This window comes from Copadichromis virginalis, linkage group LG10 (genome assembly GCF_057382275.1).
Source record: "Copadichromis virginalis isolate Kocher_CV1m ecotype Utaka linkage group LG10, C_Virginalis_male_GT1.1, whole genome shotgun sequence".
In the NCBI taxonomy this organism is placed as follows: Eukaryota; Metazoa; Chordata; class Actinopteri; order Cichliformes; family Cichlidae; genus Copadichromis; species Copadichromis virginalis.
This window is the reverse complement of record NC_140627.1, coordinates 29,341,912-29,362,232: the sequence shown is the minus strand read 5'-3', so window position 1 is coordinate 29,362,232 and position 20,321 is coordinate 29,341,912. Positions and strand designations below refer to the sequence as shown.

The 20,321-nt window shown below is 39.8% G+C and overlaps 1 protein-coding gene across 1 annotated transcript in view; it reads left to right on the top strand.

The window, feature by feature from the left end:
• The window catches only part of doc2b (double C2-like domains, beta), a 183,954-nt gene that overhangs the window by 71,120 nt on the left and 92,513 nt on the right, over positions 1–20,321 (top strand). Inside the window, exon 2 of the mRNA XM_085470987.1 lies at positions 11,255–11,334. Within this exon, the coding sequence (XP_085327113.1) occupies positions 11,255–11,334 (80 nt within the window). The remainder of the gene's footprint in view (positions 1–11,254; positions 11,335–20,321) is intronic.

The following is a 20,321-nucleotide window of genomic DNA, read 5'->3' as shown; positions in this document are numbered from 1 at the left end:
ACTTGGGCAATTTGTCCCTTAGACTACAGTAACATAATGTGCAAAGTGGGACCCCCCCCACTCCCCCTCCACTCCCATCCTTTCAAACGCTGCTCAGCTCTCTCTGATTCATGGTCAGATTTTGAGGGGATTAGAAACCGTGCACGCTACATGAACTTTCAGTTCTTTTGTTCATCAATTCAAACGCGCATTCAGATATTCAGACTTGCTCTGTACTATATTATATTTGTGAAGATTAAGTGATCTTTAAAGCGGAGCTAATATTCTTTTCTTTATTTTCTGTCATATCTAAACTGTTACAAATGTAACAAATGTGGACCAAAAGCACAGGCTGCAGACTGCTCTAAACACAATTTCAGACATTTTTCTACTTTCGGTTTTGTATCGTTTCAATGAAAGCATATATTTCTAATTCAAGCCTTTAAAATGAGGGGTGTTTTTTTTTTTTTTTATCAGAAAGTGGGCTGAACTGAGGAGATGCCCCCCTACCCGGGATAAGATAAGTAAGGTTTTGAAAAATGAATCATGTAAAGCTGCAGTAGTGGAGTGCAGGAGTTGGACACTTGCTTAATTATTTCCTTTTACAGGAATTTGCTTGTTTTATCTTTACAAAGAATCAGATGAGAAGATTGAAATAATTCTTCTGCCGTAGCTCAGCACAACTAGTGTCTCTAAAGTTCAGAATTTAGCAGTATAAGCTAACTGCTGATAGGGGTTCATGCATCAAACTCTTGTGCACAAGACACATCTACTCAGTTATTCAATTCAATTCAATTCAATTCAATTTCTTTATTGTCCCACAATAAATTATTCTTCTGTTAAAACAAAAAGTACTTCATTTTTGAATAATTTCATTTGGAAATCTGATATTTTCCAGCCTTTGTCTGTGGGTATTTTTCATATCACAACCTTGAATTCAAAGAATATTAGATGGAAGAGAAATATACGTATTCCTCTTAGGAGTAGTTCAAAAATGTGACTTTGAAGTGTTTAGTGGTGATAAAGTGAGAATAACATAAAAGAACTCTTGTACCAAACATGAGCGAGTAAAAAAAAATTCAACTCTAATTTGAACTGAGGAAATACTAGTTGAATTACAATCTGCTGGTCAATTTCAGTCCAGATGGTTTGTTACTCAGAACCATCTGGGAAGTCATCCTTGGAGGCTGCTTGGAAAAGTTCAGGTACTCTGAGAAATACTTGGCAGGTTATTGGATGAACCATCTGTTTAGCACTGTGTAGTGTAGGCTAACTTTAACCAACCAGATCAACACACAACTGGACATTTAAAGCGCCACAGAGGAACAACAAACATCACTCTGAGGAGCACTACCTAACTTTGTACTTCAAATACCAGTCATTGTTTTGATGCACACTTACTGGACACTTTATTGGTTACAGCTCTCTAGTAAAAGGTTGGCTTTCTTTTGCCTTCACAACTGTTTACATTTTTTGTGTCATAGAGTCAAAACAGTGCTGTAGACATTCCCGTATACAATACTCAAGTAAGCTGTGGCGCTTAAAGAATGCTCAGTTGGTACTAAAGGGTGTCAAGGATATTACTCACTCCATTACACCACCAGCGGCAGCCTGCACCGTTGATATGAGGCTGGATGAATCCATGCTTTCATTACATTTATGCCAAATTCTGACCCTACGATCCAAATGTCACAGCAGAAACAGAGACTCATCACCACAAAAGTGAATTGCTGCTTCTGTTTCCTGTTCTTAGCTGACAGGAGTGGCACCTACTGTGGTCTTCTGGATTCAGAGATGCTCTTCTGCATACCTTGGTTGCAGTGATTGGTTATTTGAGTTACTGTTGCTTTCCCATATTATAGTCTTTCCAATTGGATCTCTGACATCTACAAGGCATGCTCACTGGATCATTCTCTATAAATCCTAGAGATGGACCTGCTGAGCCCAGAGGCTTAGTCAGAACACTAGCTGATGGATTCCTCACCTGACATGGTGAAATCAGCCTGATTTTAGTTCAGTTTTAGTTTATTTATATAGCACAGAATCACAACAACAGTTGCCTCAAGATGGTTTAGATTGTAGGGTAAAGCTACATAAAGGCACTTGTAAGCAGTCGCTTTCAGTAAAAACTCTGCAGGCAACAGGATGAACTATTTATCTATATGACAGTAGCTGCAACTGGAACATTATTTTGCCAGTAGTTCCTCATAAGATGCTGATTTATCTGGACAAATTGTTGTTCAGCTACAAGTGCATAACTTGAGCCCTTCAAAGATTCTGGCTTTTTCATTGAGGCATTTTAATCTTGGGTAATCTGTAGATAAAAAAACAGTCCGTCAAACTTTATTATAGGTAAAGGGAAAAAATGTGTGTTTATTAATTTCGATTCCTTTCCAGCTGAGTGATGTGAGGAAATCAGAAGGTGTTTGACCTAGTTTTGCAAAATGCATTACTTTGCACTCAATTTATTCAACTTGACTTTGAGCAATTTATTACTAATGTCTCTCTAAGTGCGTCTTTATTCCACTTCACTGTGTCCAAAACATAGCTGGTGCTAATGTTCACAGGGTGTACTGATTATTTCCTGCATGCGCTCATAGTGGCTTTATTTCAGTTGCTGCTTGAGCAATGTTCAAATTAAGATTTTTTTCAGATGCCATCCAAATAATAGCTTTGAATTTTTATGATTGTGCACAGATGATATTAGTGTGTGCATTTAAGTGCGCAATGTGCACAGAATCGCAGCGTATCATGAACGTGGCTCTCAGCTGGGAGGTGACTGCTCGGCCAGCGTCACTCAGTGGGAATTGCCTCTGCTTTTTTGCCTGCAGGCATGTAATCGAGCTAGTGTGGTGCTCCCCTTAACTGAGCATTGTGGTTGCCACTTTGATAACAGTCATCGCTCAGATATCCTCCCGTCCCTGTCGGCTGTTTCTCCTTCAGCAGCTCCATTAACACTATAATCGCCAGCCAGATCATTAATATAAAAAGCACTCTGATGTGTTCATCACGCTGCTTGGCCATGTTGTCATGTCAGGCACAGATGTATGAATGTGTAAAAGCTATCCTCCCCCCGCGTAACCCTGTGCTCGAGGCCAGAGGCTGTTTCATAGTTGTACCCATCTTTGTATGGCTCTCTCAGATCTCTTTTGAAATCAGATTTGCAAAATGTCACTCCATTCGCTAGTTGTGTGGAGCCATGTGTGACTCAGGGCTATCTACCTTTGTATCGTTTGATGTCCGGTTTTTGCCACACTTCGCCAATTTTCTCAGGTTAAAGTGTCTTCTCAGATGAGCCCACGTAAATGGAATGTGAAATAGATGCTATAATTTAGTGCATATTCATAGGTTAATGAGCAGTGCTGCTTCTGGCAACACTTAAAGGCTCATAACTATTAAAATGTTACAAAATATACACTTACTACACTTTTTTAAAGTACACCTTGCTAGTACTGGGCTGGACCCTCTTTTGCCTTCAGACTTGGTTTAATTCTTCAGATTCAGCACAGTGCTGGGAGCTTTCCTCTGAGATTCTGGTCCAGAGTCACATGACAGCGTCACAGTTTCTATAGATTTGTTGGCTGAACGTCTATGATCAGAATCTCCCATTCCACCACATCCCAAAGATTCCCTATTGGATTAAAATCTGGTGACTGTGGAGGCCATTCGAGTACAGAGAAGTCCTTGTCATGTTCAAGAAACCAGTTTGAAGAGATTCAATTTTCTACCATCTGCATGTTGCAGTAGAAATCGAGACTCATCACACCATCAACAGCAACAGTTTTACCAAATTCTGGTGAAAGTGTACAAATTGTAGCCTCTGTTTCCTGTTCTTAGCTGACAGGAGTGGAACCTAGTGTGGTCTTCTGCATACCGTAGTTACGATAAGTGGTTATCTGAGTTACTGTTGCCTTCTTCTCAGCTCAAAGCAGTCTGACAGTTCCCCTCTGACCTCTGGTATCAACTAAACATTTTGTCCAAGAGAACTGACGCACTCGGGATAATTTCTCTGTTTTTGGACCATTCTCTGTAAACCTTACAGATGGTCGTGTGGGAAAATCCCAGAAGATCAGCAGTTTCTGAAATACTCACACCAGTCCATCTGTTACCAACAACTATGCCACATTCAAAGTCCCTTATATCTGTTTTCTTCTCCACATTGAAGCTCAGGTTTAAACCAGGTCATGTTGACCGTGTGTCTACATGTCTAAATGTATTGATCTGTATTAGCAAGCATTTGAAGAGGCATATCTAATAGATTATCTTTGTTTTCTGATTTTCTTTTTTTCATAACACAGTTTATGTCCACACAAGGAATGTGATTAAACTTTAATGTTTGAAAGTGATAAAGTGGTGCTGACACATAAAGTGTGATGTGGTTTTGCGCTTGACTTTTAATCGATGGCCTGACTAGCAAATGTTCCCTCTATAAATGCCCATGTCACTTCAAAGCCTTAATCCATTGTTTTAGAAAATAAAAAGAAAGAAAGGAGCAAAGGTAGATGCGTCTTCTTCAAAACATTGCTTCGAGCGCTATCTTTGATAACAGGCAGTGTGATCGCTCTGTACATAAATCATTAGACACAGCAGGAACAACATACTTGGTAGAGGAAATGATGACGCTGTAAACATTTTAACAGCCTTTCAGCACTTGTCATCATTCACTCGCTTGGAAACAATCACATCACCTGATTCAGCCTCAGTTTTCAACAGCAGACTCCTCGGCTGGTTAATGTTTTCAGTATTTCAGCATCTCATTGATTCAGCATATTTACTGGCATCGCACAGACAATATTTCTTTCTGTGCTCAGAAATCAGGAAACTAAAGAAAGTGTTTCGGCTTCTAATAAAAGACTGCGCTATCAATAACTGTTACATTCATTAATTCTTTTCTTTACTGGCAATTATGTAATTAATTAATCTTTTCAGATAATTGCGTAATGATCGCTTTCAGTGCTGCTAAGTAGCTACTTGAAATTGAATTAGACCTATCACCTTTTTTCCTGAGAGCCACAGAAATTAGGGCACGCAGCAAGACTGGAACATGATTCTGCCGCACGAAAAAAATGACTCCACTTTATTATACTCCTGTTGAGTTCACAGCACTGTTGCATCTTAGTGGGCTGTACCCCACAGCTAGCCAGATGGCTCATGCATCTGGGGTGCAAAGTAGTGTTACAAGCACCATCTTTACAAAGTGGCTAATAGAATCCTACTGTTAGCCTGAATTTAGAGACAAACGCAGGCAATGTCACAGTAAATTAAACATTAATGTCCTGACGGAGGTCATGGGAGGACAAACCGTGTGTTGTTCTTTCGGCTCCGTAAAGATCCTCCTGTAAAGTACACCTCTGTTTGTCTTCATGTCACAGTGAAACTCGTTGACTCATTAAATCTGTTTAACTATCCATTAAGAAACGGAAGAGACCCTTTTAAAGGAGGATCACAACTGTGTCGCCACTGAAGACCTAATTTATAATACTGTGTAGCCTGCTGTCATAAAAATATTATATCACAGTGTCATTCCAGGGTGGTGAGGCATAATGTAATATAATCTTCTACAGATTTCACATCACACAGCTGCAAACATGATCTTTTCCAAAAAGCAGCTAAGTAGTTTTGCTGCCTAAATCTGACCAAACCCCAAATAATAGTAAAAACTAAGGTTATTATAGTTAACTGAAACTAATCTCAAAGCTAAAACTCGATGTTTAAAAAACCTTAACGAAAACAAAAATGGGGAAAAATAAAGTAACTATAATGATTTTTGTGAACTTTAAAAAGAAGCTACAATTAAATTAAAATACAAGAAATAAAAAAATAAAATTTTATTACAAGTTCCCTGATGTGGCTTTGATGGACGTGTGTATTAACACTGATTTTCCTAAATCTCACCTCTGACATATACCCTCCATGCAATAATAATTAAAAGAGACTAAAACTAACACTAATAAAAAAAACTTCACTAAAACTGAGCATTTTAAAACAATAAAAACTAAACTTAAACAAGAAAATCCATGCTGGAAACTAAACCGACCCCCAAAAAACAACCAACCAACCAACCAGCCAGCCAACCAACCAAAACAAAACAAAACTAGAACATACAAAAATTTTGTAACTCTGGTAAAAACTACTTGACTTACTCTAAAAACAGTGAGATCTGTGTGTGATTTGAGCTGCAAGAATTTGTTGGTCTTCATGGCTGTTGCAACACCATGACAAAGGCCTGAACAGACTTAATTTGAACACATCAGAAAGTGCCTTCATGTACTTTTTGTAAAATCTATCTATTATTGCACTTTACAATAACTAAATGAAGGAATTTTCAAAGTGTTAAGTCTTGTTAAAGTGTTCATTATAACTCATGACAGAAATGTTTGGAAACAAGGCCGTAACACTACTCGATTTTCACTACTCGTAGAAGATTTCACGATGATGTTGATATTGCGATATCTAGAAAAAATGTCCAAAAATGCATGCTGGTGTTCTTTTTTTTTTTTTTTTTTAAATAAATGAAGCTACTTTTGGGTGCTTGCTTATTCACAAAGGGTCGTCACAGTGGGTAGCTCAGCGTGTTTGAGTTGGCACATTTTACATCAGATGCCCTTCCTGACACAACCCCAAAGGGATTCGTGTCTCCTGCTGGGATCGAACCAGGATATAAATGAATAATTAAATAAAACTGGGACTTGGTTATTTATTTTAACTTGCAATATTTCAGTTTTTGAAATGTTGTTTTTATTGTCAATAATATTGCGATGCGCACTTACCGGCCATGCTAATACCAGGTTGGGCCCGTTTTTCCGTTCAGATCAGCTTTAATTCTTTCTGGCATAGATTCAGAAATGTTCTGGAACCATTCATCGGTCATGACAGCATCACACAGTTGCTGCTGATTTGAAATCTGGTGACTGACGACGAGTTCATTGATACTGAAGACGTAATTCATAATACTGTGTAGCCCGGTGTCATAAAGAAAGCCGTTTAAGATGATTTGAGCTTTGCTGACATGCAGTGTTAACCTGCTGGAAGCAGCAATCAGATCAAGGGATGGACACAGTCATCGCCAATTCTCAGAGAGGCTGTGGCATTGGAAAAATGCTCAGCTGGTATAAAGATGTCCAAAATGTGCTAAGAAAATATGTCCGACAACATGAGACATTAGACGCTTTCATGTTGTTTAAGCCGATTCCTGATGTGTCCATTCAAATGTTACAGCAGAAACGGAGTCTCGTCAGACCAGGCGATGGTTTTCTAGTCTGTTTTCCAGTTTTGATGAATGGTAGCTGCAATTTCCTCTTCTTAATTGACTGGAGTGGTACCCAGTGTGTTCGTCTGCTGCTGTAGCTCATCTCTGACATCACCAAGACACTGTCACCCAGAAAGGTGGATCACTGGGTGCTTTCTCTTTTGCAGTGGTTGTTTAGGAAAATTCCAGAAGATCAGCAGTTTCTGAAATATTCAAACCAAACCATGGTGCAAATAAGTAATATGTTGTATGATGAGTGTTTATTGTGACACTAATATTTGGGAAGAACCATAACTTTTAATCTTCTTAGATAAAAAAAAAACACATTGTGTCCAGGACTTTTTCAGCATTAAAAGTACATCAGATGTCCCTTCAGTGTCTGAATGTTTCTCCATGTAATGAAACAATCTGACAAATCAGTGCTTGGATTGATAAAAACAGGGAGGTTACAGCCTGACTCAATTGAGAAAATGTATGCGCATGAAAAAATATTTAGTTTAAGATCACTGCAGCTGCATCGTTTTCAAGCTACAAAATGGCATCACTTAAATTTTCTTCAAAGTACATGACAAACGTTGACTGTTTGACAGTTAAGGTAAAAGGAAAGCACAAACTGACTGCGTATTTAGCTCAGCTCTGCAACATTAATTTGGTGAATCCTCTAATGTTTGCACATCGGCTGATATTTTCCAGGATGTCGTGGACACAAGTCGAAGCTTCAGTGGGCAGTTTTGCAGTTTGGCATCGCAAAGCAACAATGACTGTACACAGTGATTGTAGAACAATCCCCATTAATCATGTCGGTAAACTAAAAGGAAGCTAAATGCCTTCATCTTTGTGTGTGTTGGGGTGGGAGGCGGTAAAGAGGCTCAGTCACTGCTGATGAGCTCAGCTTTCTCTGGAGCAGCATTGATTCTCTGCCCTTTAGGAGAGTGCTCTTATCACAAACTGGAACTTAATTCCTAACTCGTTGTATTTAATGCTTTGGAAACTAACCAGCTATTGATAGCAAAATCTCTTAAGGGGTAATAATGTTGATAGCAATCCTAGCCATGTTGTCCGCTGGTTTAAAAAAATGAAAAGCATCCTGCATCTTATCAGCTTAGTCGAGCTTCATTTGAGAAATATGAAGAAATGAAATTCTGTAAACAGGTTTAAAATAAAGGGCTCATTTCCAACTCTTTCATTTTATTCTTGGCTTCTACAGGAATAGTTTTACATAATTCAGAATTAATAGTAGTCTTTAATTATCCTACAGTCGGCCTTTGAATCAAGCCATTTTAGCTTCTCTTTCTTTAAACCAGCTTTCCTCTGACTGGCTGCCCCTCACAGCTAGTATTGACCATATTAGTGATATCTGCTCTCTGACATCATATATTGCTGATACTTTTTCGGAAAAAAAAATGAACTTGAGAATTTAGAGCACTCTGCAGCGTGGATTACACTAATTTCATTATTTGGCATGCTGGTTACGTTTAACGTTAGCACGCAACATCGCAATTGCGATCGTGGCTCAAGAGTTGGGAGGTTGCCTTGTAATCGGAAGGTTGCCGGTTCGAGCCCCGGCTTGGACAGTCTCGGTCGTTGTGTCCTTGGGCAAGACACTTCACCCGTTGCCTACTGGTGGTGGTCAGAGGGCCCGGTGGCGCCAGTGTCCGGCAGCCTCGCCTCTGTCATTGCGCCCCAGGGTGGCTGTGGCTACAATGTAGCTGCCATCACCAGTGTGTGAATGGGTGGATGATTGTGTAAAGCGCTTTGGGGACCTTAGGGACTAGTAAAGCGCTATACAGGCCATTTACCATTATATACATGCGACAGAAAGCTAAGAGAACCATAATAGTTGCCATTAATTTTCATTTCTTCTCATATCTTTTACAGTAAATAGCTGTTGCACTATTGCAACCACATAAAAAATGTTATGAACTGCTGATAAATACTGTAACTAACTGGAGGTATGTCTCTGTGGGTGAATAGTGAAGCTTGAAATACCCGTCAAGCCAATTACCGAAGTATAATTTCTTTATGTTTTTTCAGGCTTGAAGGTCTAGCCTACCCTTATATTTAACTAGAACTCATATAATTCTACCAAATACACCAGTGAACCTTACCTAAATATACTGGACCAGGATTAAGGATGAGGAACAAAATAAGTTTTGACAAACACATTAATGCTGTCGTTAAAACTAGCTGCTTTTATCTCACAAAAGGGAAGCTATTCCTCTGTTTCAGAGACTTTGAGAGAGCACATGATGTTTTTATGTCATCTCGAGTTGATTATTGCAATAGTTTGCTTCAGGTGTCGGTTTGTCTCTGTTTAGCCGACTGCAGCTGGTCCAAAAACACTTCAGCACGGTTATTAAAAGGCACATGCAAGTGAAATTACATATGCATGGCATGGGTTGGCACCTTTTTAAACTCTCTGATCATTTAAGTTTGCACACTTCCTCTATATCCCTGAGGTCTGTTGAGCGAATGCTCCTAGCTGTCCCGAGGCCCAGAGGAGATCGGGCGTTTGCAGTTGCTGCTCCGAGACGGTGGAACAAAGTGCCCTTTCACATGTGGACGTCTCCAGCATTAGCCGCTTTTATTCTTCAGCAGAGTTCTGTATAGTTTTATTTGAGTTGTTTTACACAACTTTTCTCACTTTTATGTTTTCATTCTTAAACTCTGGTTAAATATTTGGATAAATAAGTGTGTTTCCATGTGGTAGCTGAGAATCAGGTGTTGCTGTTGTCATTTCTGGTGTGTTCGGTTTGACAGCACTACCCTGTCAAGCTCACAAACCATGCAATGGAGTGGATACTGTACCACATGGAAGTGTGCTGAAAGTATCCACATTCAGACACAATGTGGATTTTTTTTAATTTTCATTTATCTGATATTATTGTGTAAACATAATCATACAGTTTTGGGTAAATAAAAATTCATCCACAGTTTATGATGTAGTGAAAAAAAAAATCAACAGTGAACACAAATGGTTAAACAAAAGTTAAATTTTTCTGTCTAAAATCCCAGAATGCTGTTTTTCCAATGTCCCGCCGCTGACTGGCGGTGGTTGTGATAAGGACATTACAGTTCTTTAATCAAGATGTTATTGGCTGAGCCCAACAATGCCGATATCCCTCTCACTGCAGTTGCGATATTGCGGTTCAGTGCGTCCATCCGTGGATATAAAATCATTCTAGAAAAGCCGGCTTGTGTTTCTTCCCACATAGCACGAGTTTGTAAGAGGAGGTAAAGTGTGGGGGAGGTGGTAATACTTAAAAGTACAATTGCAAAACCATGAAACTAATGTTCCCTGCTCATAAATATCAAAGTGTGACTGAATTTATTCCTTACGAACTGCTCAATCATTTAGAGTGTGTGAGGTCTCTTGAAACCCACACACGCCTCAAATCTGCTTCACCCAGAAAGCCCATTTTATCCGAGACGTCAACTGAAATACGCACGCTGATTTTCGCATTTTTGTTTCTTTACACTTGAGCTGCCCACCTGCAAAGAAGAGATGTTGTTTTTTAGCTTTCTGCACTTGGCAGCTTTCTGCTCCACTTTCTCTAATTAAACACATATTTTCTCACCCTTCCTCTTCACTTTCTTACAATGTGGTCAACTTGTGAAGAGTACACTCACGGGTCAGCAGGATATGAGTTTTTGCTCTATTAAGAGCAACAGGTTGGACCACATTGGATGGGAATTGCAAAGTAAAACGATGCTAGCCCAGGGTTTATCCTCAGTTCTCCAATCAAACTAAATTGGGATTATGAAATCTAAAATATTTTTGTTAACAGGATTAAGGCGTGGCCCTGAGTACATAACTGGATCCCCCTCAGATTCATGCTGCTTTCTTTTATGTTTACTTCTGTGTTGCTTCTTACAGTTACATGTTGAAGAAGAAATTAGTGGCTGAAATGCGTTCTTTTCTTCATAATGATCAAATCAAAGCAAAGCTGAATGTCTTCTCTCCCCCGGCAACTCTGTTTATGTGCCATTAAGACTAATTTCCTGCTTCTTTCTCTGTCTTTACAGCTACACTGGGAACCTTGGAATTCAGTTTGCTGTATGACCAGGAGAACAATGCACTGCACTGCACCATTAACAAAGCCAAGGTGAGCTACCAAGACGATGCTGATGATGATGACTATTACAAGATTTTGCAGTCTTTGCATGCACACTCGCAGTCGAGCGTCTCTGCTTTGTTGGTGTTTGCCTTGCATTTGGTTTATATTTAGATGAACAGATGATTCACTGCGCAGCCATCTGTCACTACTTTCTAACAAGGTTATAAAGGGCAGATCGATACAAACCAGCTGACGTGTTTTCAGTATTTTCTCAGGTTCGGTAAGATAACTGTCGAGTTAAATATTTTTGAAGAAGCCGCCTCTCGTGTCAACCTACACATACTGGCAAAAAGGCTGTGGAATAGCAACTTAACACATCCCACTGTTAAAAAAAGTGAAAGAGATACTTACAACTATTTTTATCCCAGAAGTATTTCTAAAGCATATTGCTAAAAACCAGATCATAAATGGTACCACGCCAATAAATGTCTTCTTCTTTTTTTTTCTGAAGTAATTTGCTACTATTCAGTTGATTAATGGGGATTTAGGCAGCTAAAGAGTCCGATATGTTTGTTATTGGTGGAGATCAAACCTACGGAGCCCCTCTGATGACATGGTCCAAAAAATAAATAAATTGTGGCCACAAAATACTACTTCATGGGCACGAAATGGGTATAATGTGCCCACGAAATACTTATTTGTGCCCACAAAATACTATTTCGAGAGCACGAAATAGGTATAACGTGCGCACGAAATGCTAATTTGTGGGCACGAAACACTTGACCGATAACCGTGATCCTTCCCAGGCCCTTGCAGTTGGTTGACAATAAAATCTATCCCGGCATCCAGGTCGTACTTACGTCTAAAATAAAACTCAATCATACCGTCTCTTATGCTTATGTCTCTACGCAGCTGTCCAGGAATTGTATCAATATGGTGTGCACACGTTATGTATTTCGTTGCCACGTTATACACAATTCGTGCACACAAATTAGCATTTCGTGCGCACGTTATACTTATTTCGTGCCCTCGAAATAGTATTTCGTGGCCACAAATAAGTATTTCGAGGGCACGAAGTAGTATTTTCGCCCTTGGTGGCCTTTAGTGTTAAAAAACCCCAACATATTAAAAAATGCTAATATTAGAGCAGACCTTTACTTTTTATTTCCTCCTATTCCTGGGTAAATTTTAATATACTGCACTGTAAATCCTTTGTTTTCTGAGGTGCTCCCGTTTTTCTCATCTCATTTTCTTGCTGTTTGCTGGGAATGCAGGTTTTACCTTCCACATCCAGCTGTTTTCCTGGTAAATTCAGGGCATACCTTCAGGAGTTCACCATACTTGTCTCTCAATTGTTGGAAGTTTCTTAAATACTGCTTTTCTCACTAATTAACTCCTGTGTCTTTCCATTGAGCTTCTGTCAATTCAGCTCAACTCTTCCTGCAGATTTTCCAAATGACCGATAAAAAAAAAACAAAAAAAAAAAAACCGCAGCTTTTCCTATTTTTGTTCTTAATTACAAAATTTTTGATTATATTTTACACATCCCTAAAAAATCTTTATATCGTGTATCTCTATAGCCTTGTATTTCCTTGTATATTAATGTTGTAGCTGTGAGAATACTGTGAAAATGCTTGCAGGGACCGCCGCAGTGGCATTGATAAATTTTTCGATAACTACATAATTACCAAACATAGCAAACTGAGATAAACCATATCTCATTTTTAATAAAAGCACCATTTTTATCTGATGTATAAAGGTTGAGCGAAGAGGTGTCGTCCTCGCTCGATCCCTTGCTTGTGGTTGTTGTGATGAAGTGATGGTTTTGACAGCCATGGCTGCCGTCAGCAGCTATAACTCTTCCTATCTGTCTGTGTGAATAGCTGTGTGATGTAGCATAACTTAAGCAGCAAGGAAGGTGATAAGTAAATAGCATTAGCAGACAATTGAAGTTCTTTTTAAGCATACTTTATTGCTAGCATCTCCCTTTTACCATAAAACAATCAATCAGGCATGCAAAAATCCCACTGGCTTTATACACGACTTTGCCCACACCTGACCTCGTTAGCCCCTACCATTGAACAAAATAGGTCAAACCAAATAATACAATTCTAAACAAAGAACAGGAATAAAGTCATGCATGAAACTGACAAACTCATTTACTCAACTAAATGGTTTGTAAAGTAAAACACTGCATACAATATAACTCAAAAGGCTACTTTAAAGAAAACAAACAATACTATACAAAATGAAAACCCTCCATTTGGTTACACCCAGTGATCCAATCATTGACCTCATGACCCTATATAAACAGGAAGTAGTGGGCGGCCCTTCCCATACACCCGTCTCACATACAGGACCTGAATGCACAACATGGACACCATGGTAAGTATAACCAAAGCAACATAAAGAAACATAATTTACTAGACATGTGCCTGTAAACAGAAGAAAATTCAGATGATCTGATGGTTAGTAGTGTTTGCTTTAAAACACATGCATGGATGTAAAGAATGTAACTACTGCTACCACAAACAAAACCCGGGATATTGTGTGTTAAGAGAAGTTACACCAGCACTGTCTAAATTAAAGCATTATGGCTGACTGTAAAATAACAGAAGACAGAATAACAATATACGCAAGTGACAAATGGCAAATGAATTCTGTCCTAGCCACTTTGTCACGTTCCCCCCCCCTTAAGTCCGTTACTCTTCATAGGAACGGGAAAGAAAGTCTGCCACAACATTCTTTTTCCCTGCCCTATATCGAATCTTAAAACAATATGGCTGCAATGAAAGATACCACCTCGTGATCCTTGCGTTGGTGTCTCTCATTCTGCTCATCCACTGTAAAGCTCGATGATCGGTTTCAAGCACAAATTCACCTCCCAGTAGATAGTATCTCAGAGTGTCCAAAGCCCATTTTATTGCCAAAGCTTCTTTTTCAATTGTGGAATACTTCATTTCTCTGGGGAAGAGCTTACGGCTTATGTACTGCACAGGTCTTTGGTCCTCTCCATCACCTTGCAGCAACACAGCTCCCAGCCCAACTCCTGAAGCATCAGTCTGTACAATAAACGGGCACATAAAGTCTGGACACTGCAACACAGGCTCATTACACAAACAGTTTTTCAAATCCATGAATGCAGCCTCACACTCTGGAGTCCATTTAATTTTGTTGGGGCATGATTTACGAGTTAAATCACTAAGAATAGCTGATCTGGTAGAGAAATTAGGGATGAAACGACGATACCAGCCAGCTAAACCCAGGAAGGATCTCAACTTTTTCTTTGTAGTCGGAGGAGGACAAGAGGCAAGGTTCTCGACCTTACTCACCTGAGGGCGGATGACCCCACCCCCAATGACGTATCCCAGGTACTCCACCTCGGTCTGTGCAATGTGGCATTTCCCAGGGTTGATGACTAGTCCAGCTGTTCTGATGCGTTGCAGGACATCAGCCAGATGTTTCACATGGTCCTCCCATGTCTCGCTGAACACCACAATGTCGTCAATATACGCTGCTGCATAGCCATCAGCTCCTTTCAGAACCAAGTCCACCAGCCTCTGGAACGTGGCTGGAGCTCCATGTAGTCCGAAAGGCATAGTTCTGAAACGATAAAGTCCGCTGGGAACCCTGAATGTAGTTAAATCCCTTGAGGACTCTGTTAGGGGGACTTGCCAATAACCTTTACAAAGGTCGAGTGTTGTGAGGTACTTGGCATTACCCAAGCGCTCAATCAATTCATCCACTCTTGGCATAGGATATGCATCAAAAGCAGAGACAGCATTAAGTTTTGAGAAGTCAACACAAAATCTCTGTCTTGCATCATTTTTCTTGGGGACGAGTACCACAGGGCTACACCACTCACCTCTAGATGGCTCTATAATCCCACTGTTGCCACCATTTGTGATGTAGCATAACTTAAGCAGCAAGGAAGGTGATAAGTAAATAGCATTAGCAGACAATTGAAGTTCTTTTTAAGCATACTTTATTGCTAGCATCTCCCTTTTACCATAAAACAATCAATCAGGCATGCAAAAATCCCACTGGCTTTATACAAGACTTTGCCCACACCTGACCTCGTTAGTCCCTACCATTGAACAAAATAGGTCAAACCAAATAATACAATTCTAAACAAAGAACAGGAATAAAGTCATGCATGAAACTGACAAACTCATTTACTCAACTAAATGGTTTGTAAAGTAAAACCCTGCATACAATATAACTCAAAAGGCTACTTTAAAGAAAACAAACAATACTATACAAAATGAAAACCCTCCATTTGGTTACACCCAGTGATCCAATCATTGACCTCATGACCCTATATAAACAGGAAGTAGTGGGCGGCCCTTCCCATACACCCGTCTCACATACAGGACCTGAATGCACAACATGGACACCATGGTAAGTATAACCAAAGCAACATAAAGAAACATAATTTACTAGACATGTGCCTGTAAACAGAAGAAAATTCAGATGATCTGATGGTTAGTAGTGTTTGCTTTAAAACACATGCATGGATGTAAAGAATGTAACTACTGCTACCACAAACAAAACCCGGGATATTGTGTGTTAAGAGAAGTTACACCAGCACTGTCTAAATTAAAGCATTATGGCTGACTGTAAAATAACAGAAGACAGAATAACAATATACGCAAGTGACAAATGGCAAATGAATTCTGTCCTAGCCACTTTGTCACAAGCTGGTATGGAGGAAAGTGGGCATCAGAGGAGCCTGTCTTGGCGGGAGTGTTGGACAGCAGAGTGGGCATCAGGCCATCTTGATTTATGGTGTTTATTTTCTATACCGCTCGGCTCCTAGGCTTCAGCTGCCGACCAGCCAAGCAGAGGAAACGATTTTTCTCCCTTGAATAGTGTATATAGCAATTTCCATGATTTAATTTGTTTTCTAAACCCCTTACTGATCCTTCTAACCACAGATTGTTTTGTTGGGTTTTCTGCCAAAGCTTCAAGCTTCAATAGCAACTTCAGCTTCAGCCTCAATTGAGGATTTTTCTAATGAGATGTTATGGATTGTGGCTTAATGAAGATTAGGAGATTCATACAAAATCAACACTGGGAAACTTTCTTAAACTTCTGTGGATTGATGTTGGCGGCTAAAGAGGCAGAGTGCAGCAGGCACAGGGTTTTTTTTTTTCTGTGCAGCCGTGACAGCGCACGTGACAGTGCCTATTATCACAGACGAGCTGGCATTTGGTCAGAAAAATAAATGCCATCCATTGCCGAAGCTGACAAAAGGTCACCTGACAACATGACACAAACAAACAAAACAGGTTAAAGAAAGTGGAAAAGGCTGCTGATCAGATAATTATTCTAACATAGCAAAAGATCTGAATTTAACTGGTATAAAAAGGCTTTTATAGAGGAACAGGTCAAATGTAGAAAATTCAGAAGGGCTCAACTCTACCTGCTCAACTACTCTTAATCACATTGAACCTCTCAAGAGAGGAAAACAAAGGAGGCTGAAGTAGAGCCAAAGAACCTGATGCAAATAAAAGATCAGTACTGTAGAGTCGAACTGTAAAACTGTGAAACTGTTTACAATTTCATCCTGTGTGCACTACAGAGGCATTTCTAAAGGATTCTCACTTAGTTTTAAAGAGAGTGGTACATTCTCTGGGTTTTTATCAGCTTCAAATTATATCCTCAAATTTAATTTAATTTAATTGGCAAACTACAAGCTGTTAGCCAATGAGCATGTGGTTTCACAGTCAGACCATCCCTTCTTTGTCGCCCGAGGCTTAAGAATGAGACATCAGAAACCAATGGGTGAGCTCACAGTAGCTGCATCCATATTTTATATTATCTATGGTCATTAACCAGTGGAGATAAACTTGATAACCCTCCTTTCCCAAACACAGAATTAAGCAGAATTTACAAAATTGGCTGGATTTTATTCAGTGCAATCCAAACCGAGTGACTGAGTCCATGAACTCATCATGAAAGTGCTTATGGAAGTCAAAGTCAAGTTCAAGAGCCGTTTTCCTTTAGACTTTGACAGGACCAGAAGTCTTTTGCAGCCAAAGCAGCCACAGTTTCAAAGCAGGCCTTATTCCAGAAATTTGTTCTCTGAAATTGTTGTAATTCTATCCAACTCAGAGTAGCAGGGGAAGGGCTAGAGCTCATCCCAGCTGTCATAGTGTCACACACTCACACCTTCAGTCAATTTAGAAATACCAGTTAATCTAGCATGCATGTCTTTGACTGTGAGAGGAAGCTGTGTTACCCATGCAGGCACAGGGAGAACAAGGAAGCTCTGCACGGAAAAGCCCCGGCAGGCTGGTGGATTTGAACCCTGCACTGTCTGTGCTGTCTTCATAGCTCCTCATAGCTTTTTTGATTAGAGAGGCCTCGCCCTGCAGCTCAATCAGCAGACGGAAACCTTCCCACAGTATTTTAAGATATTATTCACTTACCCAGCACAAAAGCAACAAAACGCTATCTGCATAATTTCCCATCCATTAAGTCACTAATCATTACCATGGCATTTTTTTCTATCTCCTCACGCTCCTATCACAAAGCAAATAATCTATCATCTTCAGTCACTTGTTTTCTGGGATGAATGAGTTATCCACTGTACCTCCACTGCACAGAAACAAGTTACCACGCAGTGTGAAGTTCCTTTTTCTACTAATTAATTCACTCATTAATGCTTATAGAGGCTGCTGCAGAGTTGTTTTCAGTTAAACTGTACACATAATATAAGAGGTCTGTGGGTTTCTTGGCCGCTACACATAGTAATCTACTTTTAATTTGTAAGTGGAACTGAAAGGCTCTGAACCAAGCAATAAGTATGAAGGTAATAGGACACAAAAGCCCACAGACTCTCTCTTATTAACATTTAATTAAATTCTTGCCGTGACATGTCAACAAGAAGAGAGCCAGACCTATTTGATAGGATTACCTTTATGAAAGCTACTTTTACAAGGCAAAATTACTGTGATTAAAAACCTTTTTCTCTCTTTTTTTTTTTATACCATTGAAGAAAAAAACCCCACTGATCTTTTGGCATTACGCCTTGAATCTTCAGACTGTTAATAAAACCATGTGTGAGTTCACCTTTCTGATTTCTATCATGTTGAAGTGAACTTAATTTCCATATGGCAGGCATGTCACTAAGCAAAAGGGGAGGGAAACTAGCACTTACTCAAACCAGAAATGTGCTGACTTCAAATAGTATTTCCATTAAGTTCCAGGTATAGATACAGATGTTATAGCAAGAAGCAATGATGACTCTCTGGGCTGTTATTGGTTGGTTATTGATTTTATAAAGACCTGTAGCCCTTCTAAACGAGGGAAATTCATCTACTGTCAACCATATGTTAGACTTCTTTGTACTTGTCCATCAGTTATGGATATATTTGTCAAATTTCTTACACTGAACTGGAAGTTTTACAAGGTTTTCACAAGGTAACTTTCACGTCATCAGCAAAGCATCAAACCTCTAACCCACTGCAGGTTTAACCTTTCCTACGCATGAGCAAAGCTACACAACAGCTGTGTCCCAATTCCTAGGCCGCATCGTTGGTAGGCCACTATTAAAGGCCGATTACATCACAGCCAGGCGACGAAGGCTGTCCAAATTCGAAGGCTGCTCCAAATGCGGCCGACAAATGCGTCCTTCATTTCCCCGGATTTGAAGGATGGGCCGGGTGTATCCTTCTTGGCCCAACCTATCCCAGAATGCATAGCGTGGCCCAGCCAATTCCAGTTTCCAATAATGGCGGCAGCTACTTAGTTTTATCTGCTCCATTTATCAAGAGATCACATAATTGCAATAGCGCTCCGACGTTTTCAGAGACGTCTGGATGGTCAAGGCTCACTATAGCCGCCGAGAACACGGGACTCCCGGGACGTCATTTTCAGACCCCCCGCAGTCTTTTTCTACTCAGGTTAAACATGATATATAAGTCACTTAGATAATTACAAATGTTATTGTTTGGCTTTTTTCAGTGTTTTATTTGTTCCTCAGTAAATCGGTTTGGCTGAGATTAAAGTTATAGTTTTCACACAGCTGAATAAATGTTGAACAGAAAACCGATTAAACAGAAGTGCGAGATGTTCGAGACTTTACGCCGGTGTCCTGTTATATTTTAGATAGCAAGGAGCAGACGGCTGAGTTTATTAAACTCCACCGAGACACCTGGTGACGCAAATCTGAAGGCTAGACTGTCCAATTTTACAGCCGCTCACTTCCACCCTTCTTGGTCTTCGAAGGACCCCGCCCACATAGACTGCGAGGGCAGGGTCCTTGGATGGATGCGGCCTAGGTTTTGGGACACAGCTAACATTAAAGCTTCTTTAATGGCTGAGACAGCATGATTGGCTTGTATTACTGCAGGTTAAGCTGGTGATTGGGTCTTTGGGAGAAGGGGTGGAAAAACTAACATGCTTGCTACAGTGAAATTTTGGATTTAGGTTTGCGCAGTGCAGGGTGACGACCATAGTCTCTCGAATAAGACACAGCCGTTGTAGAAAACATATTCATACACCAGTTTGGCCTTTGAGTTGTGGAACTGTTGAAGATTTATTTTGGGTCATTTTTTCAGACATAAATGTCAACAGCCAGGAGCTAAAGGGCGGGGAAATAATTATTTTATGGGACTGGATTGTGTAATGTTATATTGATCAGTTCCTCATTAAGGTTTATGTAAGTATATGATAGCCATTCCATAACTGTATATTTATCAGGGGTGTTAGTAGGCTTTATTAAAATGTTTTGCTCATTTTTCATGTTTTTTATAATGTGACAACACAATAACTTAACCTTTTGTCCCATCCTCAAGAAGTTTTGCATTGTAAGTGCTGCAAATCCTGTTTTTGAGGTAAAAACAATACATAGTGGATTCCTTATATGGCTCATGAGAAGTCCAACGTGGTACAAGGTGGAAGCAATATACTTGAGTTTGAGGAAACAGGGGAAGATATGTGTGTAAACAGCATGAGAAGCGTACTGAAGCAAGCTAAATGCTACACTAGCACGTGTCAGTGACAACAGCCAGTACACGAATCAGCGA